Source organism: Batrachochytrium dendrobatidis, assembly GCF_000203795.2.
Source record: "Batrachochytrium dendrobatidis JAM81 unplaced genomic scaffold BATDEscaffold_1, whole genome shotgun sequence".
Classification (NCBI taxonomy): Eukaryota; Fungi; Chytridiomycota; class Chytridiomycetes; order Rhizophydiales; genus Batrachochytrium; species Batrachochytrium dendrobatidis.
The window spans coordinates 3,834,062-3,846,371 of NW_006281099.1; the positions used below are offsets into that span (position 1 = coordinate 3,834,062).

The following is a 12,310-nucleotide window of genomic DNA, read 5'->3' on the forward strand; positions in this document are numbered from 1 at the left end:
GAATGGAACAATGTCAAACAAGTTTTGGTGTAGTCAAATGCAACATACTCAGTTTCCGTGGTTACAACACTTTGACTCTGAATTACCAATTGATATGATGCTACACGAACAACAGATTCGTCGTGTTCAACACTACAAATATCTGGATGTTGTATTGCATGAACCACTGTATCACACCATGTGACTGGACTATAATCAGGTTGCTGTATCCAATAGCATGTTGGTTGTGTCCGGTTCTTGCAAACCACCAACTCACAATCAACTTTCAGACACGAATATTCTTGGCAGTCATTCTAGTAATGGTCATGTACGCACTGGATCTGGTTGTTGGTTGGTGGTAACTTGACTTGCCTACACAGTCAACAGCCAACAACGGTGTGCTACACATATTGAATGCATGCAAATCCATGACTGTCAACTCCTTGTTGTTGAAATGGGTTCAGATCACCATTAGCTCGCTCACTCGTTGCACCGATGTGATTGCATGATCAACCTGACACCAACCAAATCACACTCGAATGCATATGTTCCAGTCATGTGCATGGTGTATCGATTGTCAACTCACAATGTCAACTCCAACACATTCCACCATGATCATGGTCACATCACACCATGCTGATGTATGTCGATCGGTATCACATTGCAACCAGTTATCATCCAATGACTGCAATGCAATACCGTGCATGTATTGTGACTGATACGCTGTGCACCATCAGCAAGTGTACAACTGTCACTTGATATATCGAGTCTGATATGCAACAACATGCTGTGTTTACCATGATCAGGTTTTTGATCAATCTTGGACTCATGATACATGATTTGACATGTTGGATCGTGTGGATGTGTCATGGACTGCAATTTAGTTGCAGACACACATATGTTTGACATTGACCGATGCATACTGTGAAACGACTGATCAGTGCGGGTGTAATTGCACACTTGGTGGTATTGTGCATTATGGTTGTTTGACAATGGATGAATGCTGGATTAGTCAGTTATATGCAACCTGTTTGAATCGACCTATTTGGACAAACACTCGATGTAACTGACAACAATGGGTTGACAGCCATGTGGTGCTGATACTTGAGTTGGACCAATCACAGAATACTGACTGTTGGATCAATCGAGTTTTTGATGGTAGCGTACCAGTGGTAACAAACACAACTCTAACACCATCACTGAGACTGTTATACAACAGTTGACCAATAAACTTGTAACACCACCAGCATATGCTTGCACGAGTTCATATCGTGGTTCAACACCCGAGTTTATTTTAAAATTCATTCATTCAGAAATTACAGTTTCAATACATTCCACATTGTCGACACTTGCTCAATTCCCAACTCTTGTTTGATACAAACCAAATATCACAAATAAACAATCCAGTCAATGTTCAGCAAACTCAACATTTGATCATTTTTTATTACAAATCAAAATACTGACAATCACTGCAACATACAAATGTTTGATTTTATGTGAATACAACATTGTAATGTTATAAATATTCAACTGTTCGATATATCATCACAACAATCAATAACCAGTTTGATACACACAATCAGTCATACTTGTGTTTAATGCATGCATACACATCAATTGATTGTATCAACCATGTGTATAGTGTACTATTGTATATTGACAACACATCACATTATTGTATATGGATGAATGGTTCAAAATACACGATTAGTAGTTTGTTATGGATTGAATACAACACATTCAAACAACAATGTTTAGTGTTTGTAACACAATTTGGTATTGATAATTCATTGTATTGCAGTGTTGATATCAAGTCATGCAATGTGTTGATTGAATTTATTCAATTCACACGATCGGATGTTGAATATTCAATCGGAACGCACGACTGAGTCATGATGAGTGTGAGTCATGACTGTGAGACAAATGAGACAATCAACTCTACAAGTTAAACTACACAATCATCTAATAATACTCACAGATCATCCAACACTCTGGTCATGGCAATTATGAGTGATTTTGGTCTCGTTGACATGATTACAGTCATTGATACATTCATGTTTTTATTTTAAATATATTATAATAATGCTAGTATATTTACAATCAGTAATCAGTCGTCATCTCTTGTGCAAGTCCTTTTTAATGTCATCAAGTCTCTCCTTGTTCATCTTGACTTTGACGATGAACGGAGTCAGCATAGTCTTGATTTCACTGACATCAGCCTTGAGTTTGACTTCTGACTCTTTGATCTGACTACAGAGGAAACTACCAAGAATAGTAGCTACTCCAAACATTGCACCATACAGCAAGTAGTTTTTGCTGATATGATCTTGAACCTTGTCATGCAGGGGTTTGGATGTTGCTGCATGACTGTTGGTAGTGGTAAGTGGTCGTTTGAGTATGTGGGAGTGTAGTAGTTTTAATATGTGATGAGTCGAGTTGTTCATTAGGATTTTATTTGGGAAAAATGAATCAATTTATCAAAATGGAAATTTCACGACTTGAATCCATAATTAAACTTTGCATGTGATTTGACATTCATTACATATTATTGACTTGGTTTTGAATATGACTGTTGACTGGCATATTAATGCATACTAATGCATTGATATTACTTGTATTACAATTTGACCAATACATACATACAGCAATACATTACTTTGAATATCGAATCTAACCATTCAGATTCTGCTGGGATCTGTCATCAACAGTATCATACATTCCATTAATACTGTGATATTGCATGGTATGGTATACTATGTGTGTATGACAGTCGATCAGCATAGTCGATTGATGTAATATGCTAGTAAAAGTCGCTACAGTCAAATATACTTGCTGTTGGTTTATGATAAAAGATGCCAATACACGGCATATCGAGTGTTTACATGACACATGTCAAACATGTTTGTGCACCATCATGTGGTGATCGTGGTATGCATTATGATGTCGATATACAACATACACTAGGTGGATTGTTGATATCACACGTTTAGTTTTACTATTATGCATGACATTCAAATCAAAGTTGAACTTGATTGGTTCTAATACAGTATCAAATATATCAAGTATATCTGGATTATTCAGCGTATACATTGTCAATCAGTGTATTACTGTTTGTTGTGTTGTTGCATTGTTGCATTGATGGCATGTCTAAATATACAAGTATTTCAAAACCTGAATCACACCAACACTAAATAGGTTCTTGGCATACAGTATCAAAACCAATTCCAACTGATTGCGGATATACTGATTGTCAAAAGTGCAACCATTTATCAACAAGACTTGAAATCGGTTGACAACAGTAAATACCCAAACCACACTGTTACCAATCGAATCGTGTATTGAAATATTGGTGTTTTCGATCATCGGTATTTGAATGGCGTAGTCAATAATAAGCTATCCAAAACCAGTCATGCAACTCAGCATTTAACAACTCGATTTAATCAATGGCTGGTTTGAGCTTGTTCAACATTTTGATAGATCCAATATGTAAAACTGGTTGTAATGGTTTATGGTAGATGTTTAAATGTTCCGACTTGATACAAGGATCAAGTGAACCAAGTGGATCAAGTGGATTGAAAGTGTTGGAAAGGTTGGAAAAACTGAAAGACTGGTTCAAATAATAATATTGGCTACAAACACGCCATTCGAGTCGTCTGTTTTGTATGGATATGGCTGGCTTGTCAAATTGGGTTCCAACGATACAAGAGTTGATCCAACTGCCAAATAATCATGCAGTCAATCCAGCATCGGGTATCAATTGTGCCAAAGTGGTGGTATTGTTTTCAATCATACAGTCAAGTAAACTCTTTTCGAGTGACTTACACTCGTCGATTGACAAATCAATACCGCAAGTGATCTTGTAATACACAACCATTGTGATCAACACACAAAACATCAATTTGAACCACTCATTACATCAATTGATTCCTGACAACTCTTGGTCACTAAATCAAATATTACACGATACAGTGATTACAAAACAACACGAATGGACTGGACTGGACTAGAATGGATTGAATTGGATTAGTTTGGGTTTGGATCTTACTGTAGATGCATGACATTATCGGTTTACCAACCACAACCACGTTGTAAATTACAATTTGTAATGTATGTTTAATCACAACCAGTCAAATATTTCATTGTCCCATTTGATCAACCACCAATCAGTCTCGAGTAGCAATCCAATGTCGATGGTATAGTATTTCTAGATTCATCCATTAAACTACTGTTTTTGTTGATATTGTTATACGGAATGTCACCTAATGTATGCCTTGAAAAATGCTCACCAATTATATTTCTATTACCCATTGTTCATTACTCATTATCCATTGTTCATTTAACATTTTTGGCATTGTATCATAGATGGACATATCAATACAGCATGACTCCACATAGCCATGACATAAAACTTGCAAATGCCATTTTGTTGTAATCCTACCAACTGTCCATATACTGGAACTTCACAGCAGTCCTGGACACATTTGTGGTTGTTGTAATATCAGCAATCTTGGTGCAATCTTGCAGCAATCAGCCAACACTCGTAATTGTCCAAATAAACTTGCGTTTCATTTGTCAAACGTGTATCAAACTGCAAACCATTACCATCACAATCGTGTGCCTGTCGACTAATACAATGTTCTGATGTGATACAATATTGCTCCATATGAAAACACTATCACACGAGATATTGTTCGACTTGCAATCTCACAACTTGCGTGGTAGAATTGACTTTCAAAGCGTTGCGACGTATAACAATCCATCAAAACATGATCAGTGCTGTTAAAATATGATACACACTGTATAACTGATATGGGTTGTCATAACAGACATTGCACTACAAACATCATTCACGATCTCGAGTTGCAGATATACACATCACAGGTATTTGAACAGATCCGATACAGTCATGTAGAACTGACAAGTGACAATACATCTGATTGTATCAGAATTGTTCAAATGTTTGAATGTGTATACTTGTAATCATGTTCCAGTTCCATCATTCATGGTCATATAGTATTAGTTGATCAAAAACACCATTTTTACAATACATTTGAATATAAACTGGACAAATCATCCATTTTATACCGACAAGTAATTGTCACAAAGTATGCTAGACATGTGGTTATGATTTACAATGGATCACACATGATTACTACACAATATGTTGCTATACAACTCAATATATGATCAGTTGGAATGTATGCTCCATTTGTGTCATTTTGATAGATTGGTGGTGTCCATTTCTGATACCGGTCATTAGACATGTATGCCATTTGATGATCAAACAACACCGATTAATATCCACCAAATTAAACTCGATATTGTTGGACAGTTAATAGCGTATGTCATTGTAATGTGAGAGTGTTGAGATGTCAAGTCTGTTGATTTGCACTGAGTCAATCCTTTGTATATATCTGGGATGTGATCATCAGTTGTGATCACCAGTCACCTCGGATGGAAGATCTATAGTAATCAGGTATCCTCAACAATGATGCTTGAACGATGGCTCGCATACATTCCTTCCTTCTGGTATTGTTCATCGCTCTCCTACTTTATAAAACACTCTTCCCGTTTTTTAATAAACAACGCAATTAGTTTATTGGATCATTCCTTTGTATCTTTGATTTGCTGTGATCTACTTGTCAATAATGATGACCATCAACATGCAGTCATATGCTCACAATCTACATTTCAGTCATTCAGATTCCTTGTTTTGGGAATGATCATTTCTGTCTCATATTTTGTTGAAATGATAATCAGTGTGTCACTGTGTATTACTGTTTGAACCAAAGTCAATACTGCAAGCACTCGAGTGCTACTCCAATCAATTGAGTTGAACTGACATTGGTATTGATATCTGCAAGAAATCCAACTGATTTCCAAATTGAACGAGTTGATTCCAAAATATTGTTATCCACAAACATAAATGTCAATTGCAACACTTTTATCAAATCTATTGGATATCAAACCCAGTAACCCATTGTAACAAGCCTTGAATTATGTCTCGGAACAATGCAACCATGACAAAATACAACACTTTACCGGGTTTGCTGTATACAACAACATATATTTGGAGCAGAGTTTGAACAAATAGTTGCGCAGTTATTTGAAGTTTGTGTGTTTCTAGTATCATAACCAAAATGTGTGTTATTCCATCATCAATACTTTGCTCACAATACACTAACACTATTGCTACACAATCAGTTGTCAATGACCATGAGTAGTATATGTAGTGCACTGGATGATACCACTTGTTTTAAGCAAGACTGCTAAAATATTCAAAAGTTGACGACATACTTTGATACATTCGTCCATGATGATTGTGATTGATATTGAACGCATTTGGTTTGTGGTTACAATGTGAATTCTGGTTTTAGAACTAATCAGAATCGGATTGTCTGGAATTGTCTGAAATTGTTGATGTGCTAGATTGGTGTTTTCACCTATAATCACTGCTAAATTTGATTCAAAGTTGTCAGGTGTGATATCCTGACAAATGCCGACATTATCAAAATGCTTACCGTATACAAGTTGATTAAAGTTGCAAGTTGTCTGCCAAACTCATACTTGATGCTTCAATCGGACACGATTAGATGGTACAAGGATGTGTCAACAGAGCCATTATTTGTCAAAAAGCGTATGTTACAATAGTAAACTTGAATTTGGACTTTCCATGCTAAATGCATATCAATTCCTTGAATGTACACAATTGTATAATGCCAGTTTTATTAACATTGAATTATCAAATAATTGGAATGGTTGAAAATATGCCATTTCAGTTGTAAAATACAACTACCACTTTCTACTCTTCAAATCTGATTGCGTTATAGGGAGTTTTATAACGTATTGTTTCAATCCAGGAATGGGTCGTACCTGCTCTGTGCCTTTCTTTTCTTTGAAAGTCTGCTTTTTGAACTTTTCAAACCGATGAGGTGGAACCACAAAGTAGAGTTTGGGTTCATCATACAAATTGCACAGTTGTGTAAGAATATCAACTCCGCGAATAGGATGTTCAGCAGCAACTGTAAATTGAAACATTCCCTGTTGACTGAGTGAATCAATTGCTGGAAAATTATCGTCATCTGTTGGTTCGTAATAGTTGCCATTAAGTGCTGCAGCAGTAGGGATAGTATTTTTTCCAAATGTAGTTCGTTGACTATTGAGAGCATCCAAAGTGATCTTTGTCGCTTTACCATCTTCCAGGCATCTGCATTTAAGAGTTTTCCTACCAGTAGAAAAAACCACATGTCCGTATATCTCAAACAAATGCCTGGAAATCTCGTTGGGAGCACCACCAAACATTTCCTGTAGATTGGTAATCATTTGAGAAGAACGAAGTTGCCAGAGTTGTTCTCCAACATACTCTGATGCCACATCCAAGTCGGTAAACTGGTAAGTATTCCCAAACTCATCATCTCCCACCAGTATTTGCAGCAGCGTATGTGATGCTGGAAATATGTCTGTTGTCTCTCCGACATATTTGACCCCGACAGCAGCATTGACGTCAGCCAAAGCACTTAGCATTTTCTTTGGCACTGGAATAGAATAATCATTGTGAAATACAAAGCGAGCGACTCCACCACAGATACGATGCCTTTCTTGAAGCATTTCGATTTTTAAACCCGGATAGCAATGGAGCCGACAAGTCTGTAACTCGTCCAAAGTCCAAACAGGAAAATACCATTCCTTGGCCATCTTCTGCTTCACAAATTCCTTGTACCATTCCGAACGGGGGGATGAAATGAACAATACAATACAAGACGAAGCGAGCGGTTCAGACGTTCGTCCATCAATAACGTAGAATGTATCTTGTTTCCAAACCAATTCCTCCGCATCAAACTCCGTGGTCCTGGTGACGAGTTGTTGTTGCAAGTCAAAGCATTTGTACGTAGAGCCCATTTGATAAACAATTCGGTTTGGCTTTAGAGACAGAGTTTTCTCGGCAAAGTCATCCATCAGGCGGTACAAAATGTAGACAAAGAATAGCGACTTTCCAATGCCCGGCGTCCCAGATATTGCAAATGATTCCATGCTAGGACTAATGTGTTTCAAGAGCAATTCAAACACATCTTTATAGCACTCTCTAACATATAGCTTTTGGATCTTGTCTTGGGTGTATGGGAAAAAGACATGATCTGTCGACTGTATGCATTCATCGACCAGCTGGGCATTTGCAAACGACTTTAGTCGGGCTGTCAAATTATCGGGCTCAGATTCAGATTCAGGCTCGGTACGTTGTCGTTTGTGAGAGGAGCCTTCCTCTGCTGGTAAGTGAGAGGTCGAGGCTGCAGCAGATGCTGAATCTAGGTCAGTTTGAGTAGGTTGTCTTGGAGGTAAAGGTAAAACACCAATAACAACACAGGAGCCTCCTCGAGTACGTTTTTTGTAGTACTGAGGAGTGTTTTCAATTGCTATGTCATCTAGGTCTGCGATAAGCTGGCCTTGTTGGTCGTAGAGCTGGAGTTGAGGAGCACCAATGTCAGCCATAGCAGGGCCATACTTTGCCTTGATGGCATCCTGAGCGTCACTCAGGTCTTCAAAGTCAGTAATGTCGATTCTGGTTCTTGTTCCAGCGTATTCAACATTAAGATATCTTTTTGACATTTTGTGAGGAGACAAGGAAAAAAGGCGTAGTTATTTGTCAAGTGAAACAAAAATCGACTTTTTAATCGAGTCAAAATAACAAAATTTTGGGATATTTCAAGACAATTCACACGATTTAAATATTTGGAAATTAGTTAAATTTACACCAGAATTAATGTCTCATTAATGTGAGACATTACTAGTGTGAGAGTGTTGACTTGCATTGTGTGAGACATTAGTAGTGTGTGAATGTGTGGGCTGTGTATGTTTAGGCTGCGGTCGTAGACATTTCTGAATAGTTTAACAATCAAAAACCCTCAACAATGACGTTTGAACTGGGATCCGCATAGCCTTTTTCTGTATTCTTGGTTTCTTTCACTGTTTTCTCATATTATAAACACACTCACTCACTTGTTAATAAATGACGTAATCGAATATTGATTCATTCTTTTGTGTCTTTGATTTACTGTAACAAACTTGACAATAATGTCGGCTATCAGTGCCGTCATATGTTCACGATCCTCACAAGTAATATGAACTCAATTGGAAACGCTGTGACTAGCGCATTTGGTCAGTTGCAGAGTCAAACCAATGACATTGTTGTCATGATGACCAAACACGACAATGTCATTCGATCATTACTGGGACAGATCTTGGTCAAACTGGACTCTGGTTGCTCACCAACACATGTAGTTGTTATACCAGTTGTGGTATTCGAAACCATTTTCACGACTGTGAACATCACCGCAACAGTGACTGTGTTTTGTCCACAAAGTCAATTCAAGTTGTTTATATGCGACAACAGCACGTTGCACACACACGCAGACTGTCGATACGGAATGCCAAGCAACAATCAACTTATTCCGTAATTGTGCAATTGTTGACATAAATGCCATTGCGGTCAATGCTGTATCGACTGGTGTCGAACCTTGAATGAATGCTGCAACTCGCATTTGTTTATTGTGCTTTGCATCGAATGCGATGTGCACACTCAATAAACTTTGTGGTATTCTGGTCACATTCCGTATCAATCTGCAACGGATTACCAACATCCATACAATCAACAGCACGATCAGATTATTAGTACATCAATCTATTGCTGTCAAACTTGTAGTCATGACCCAACTCGGTACAAATCAGGTCAAATTTGATCCAGAAACTCCAACAAAAAACATCAACCCGACCACTGAGCTGTCTGCTCGTTGACGGTTTGCTGGTTATGCGGGTTTATTGTTGATGGGTAAGCGTGTAAACTGTCGTACACGCAATTTATACTGTGAGTTGATGGTCAAGTCTGACAATCTGCATTCGTGAACTTGTGTGCAAGCAGTGTTTTGTTGGATCTCAAACATCCTGCAACTCGCACAGTTGTTTGCACAGTTGCTCGTCTATCAATCCAACTGGATCTGCAACTCTGTCAAGCAAATCCGTAGTGCAACCTGCTGATGTTGATGTGACTACAATAAACACGAAACTCACCGAAATAACACTTGCTGATCTGACAGGTCAATGAGTGACACTCTAACCATTAATACCAAACAAACAACGTTTTGAATCAACAATCAACTGTCATGACAATGGGTAACATTCGTGGTCATTTGGCATTCATCTCAAACCATCACATCAAACACATTTCCAAAATCGATTGCTGGACAACTCAACTCGGTGCACGAGTCCGCATTACTGTGCCAGAGTCATGTTCCGCACACACTATCCATCAACTCTGTCACCAATCATCCATACAACAACTGACACACACAAAAACTGTCAACGCAGGCATCCAACGACATCCTCACTGTGTGTTCCACCACTTCCTAATTGTTGTCAAATATTGTCAGTCAATGTGTCAAACATTGCCAGCAAACACTCACTACTTTGATATATATTCAGCCAAACCGACTATGTGGATTATCCGAGACTTGCATTGCAACGGACAGTTTCAAGCACACAGTGTGTGGTTTCAATGTATTGCAACACTCGGCAACTGTTCCCGAACATCGAGACACCATTCGGTATTGACAAATGGTTTGGATTTGCAAAATGACTGTTTATGGCACCATAATTGTCGCAAACATTCCAAACTTTACACCTGACTGTGTTTGGACTGTTGGCTGTGTACATTGGACACTCGGCTGCATGCGACTATCAAACGCGAAATGTCTTGTCTGCCATTCAACATGTCCTGTCAGCAGTTATTCCGTTTGACGATCACTCATCAGTGCTACTGTTTGCAAACTGGAACACTGAATATATGTCATTACAACGCATCATACACGCATGAATACTGCGTTTGACTGTCATGCAGTATGTTGGCAATACTCCGACAGTAACATCATTCGAGTGAGCAGGACTGCATGTCATTGACACTCTATCAATCACTTTGTGTGTGACGAGACTGAACAAACACTTGTAGAATCTGCTTGTGTAGACATGAACATTGCGGTTGTTGACGATGTGTCATTTACACTTGCATCCTCACTAATACACATGCACCAACTCATTCAGTCCATTCCACTCATCCAACTGACATATCACAACTCTGCATATATGCCTATGATCGGATTGCAATGTTCACGATTGGTGGAATATATGCAGCGTTTGATGGATCATACACGGACACACACGAGCTATGCATTCAGTTATTGGATGCTGCCAATGCAACAGTGAATGACTGTCAACTGCACGCACATGCACATACTGCTCGGGAACATAAACGTCGACTGTATCGCTCAATCAAACGGACAACTTGACATGGTAACACTGGAATATCGATGTACATTACAGCAAGTATCCGTGACAATCACAATGAACTCTGTCGCAGCCAACTAGGTGCATGCTGGGACAAACACAATGCAACAATCCAGCGACTTGAATGCGCCAATGAACATATGATCTGGATCAAGTTTGCTGACACATTTGACCAGGCAGTATTGATGATCGTTTTGATATGACATTTGCAGCAGCTCGAGTCATGTCTGGTGGTGCAACACACACAACAGCCATCACTCCATTTCATTTCATTCCATTCCACTATACGATGTGATGTGATGCCAATCGTATCATTCAGTATAGCAGTGATAATATTTTTGACATACCGAGTAATCACTACTTGTGTCTTGCTATGGACGATAGTGGACATTTACTTGACTTGCAGTAATGTCAGTACTGGCATATACGTGATTCACTTCCATCATCCAAACTGTTTCCAATTCGTGACGATGCAACTGATCTCGACTCGGATATATCTTGAAATCGACTAGCTGATGCAATACAGCAGCTGGTCCACACCAGACACCTGAAAAACAACAGGATATTGGTCACATTCTACCGAGTCGCATTATATACATCGAATGCTACTCCTGATGAACCACCCAATCCATTTGCTCGTTCTGCTGCACACAGTTCAGGCAATATTCTGACGACCACTATGCAACCTGATGGCAGTCTGCATACACTGTACCGATTGTACTGATTGCATATATCGACAAGAATAACGGCGATCACATTGATACAAATGACAAACACGGTATTATGCTGATTGATGTGTCATAAACTGGTATGCAAGGTCTTGCAAACACACATTGATGGATCGTGGTGCTCAACAAACTCGTCACTACTGAGCATGGTTGATTTCAAACCAAACAAGTGTGTTGTGCAGGTTGGTTCACTAGTTGATATTGTTCAACAACGGTTGTGCGTGCAGCCCAATACTATTGTTGTGTTGATTGACATTCAAAATGCATTCGAC

The 12,310-nt window shown here is 38.7% G+C and overlaps 3 protein-coding genes across 3 annotated transcripts; 1 reads left to right on the forward strand and 2 right to left on the reverse strand.

Annotated features, from left to right (window-relative positions):
- Positions 1 to 2,093: 2,093 nt before the first annotated feature.
- BATDEDRAFT_22416 (uncharacterized protein) lies at positions 2,094 to 2,423 on the reverse strand (the record flags this gene model as incomplete). The annotated part of the gene is made up of 1 exon (XM_006675500.1): positions 2,094 to 2,423. One exon carries the CDS (start codon positions 2,421 to 2,423, stop codon positions 2,094 to 2,096), a length of 330 nt encoding a protein of 109 aa, XP_006675563.1.
- A 4,249-nt stretch (positions 2,424 to 6,672) lies between these two features.
- On the reverse strand, positions 6,673 to 8,583 carry BATDEDRAFT_85109 (uncharacterized protein; the record flags this gene model as incomplete). The annotated part of the gene is made up of 1 exon (XM_006676362.1): positions 6,673 to 8,583. One exon carries the CDS (start codon positions 8,581 to 8,583, stop codon positions 6,772 to 6,774), a length of 1,812 nt encoding a protein of 603 aa, XP_006676425.1. The 3' UTR covers positions 6,673 to 6,771.
- A 1,550-nt stretch (positions 8,584 to 10,133) lies between these two features.
- Positions 10,134 to 11,312, forward strand: BATDEDRAFT_22418 (uncharacterized protein; the record flags this gene model as incomplete). Its single annotated transcript, XM_006675501.1, has 2 exons — positions 10,134 to 10,512; positions 11,068 to 11,312. The coding sequence occupies 2 exons, from the start codon at positions 10,134 to 10,136 to the stop codon at positions 11,310 to 11,312; spliced, it is 624 nt and encodes a 207-aa protein (XP_006675564.1).
- Positions 11,313 to 12,310: the final 998 nt, after the last annotated feature.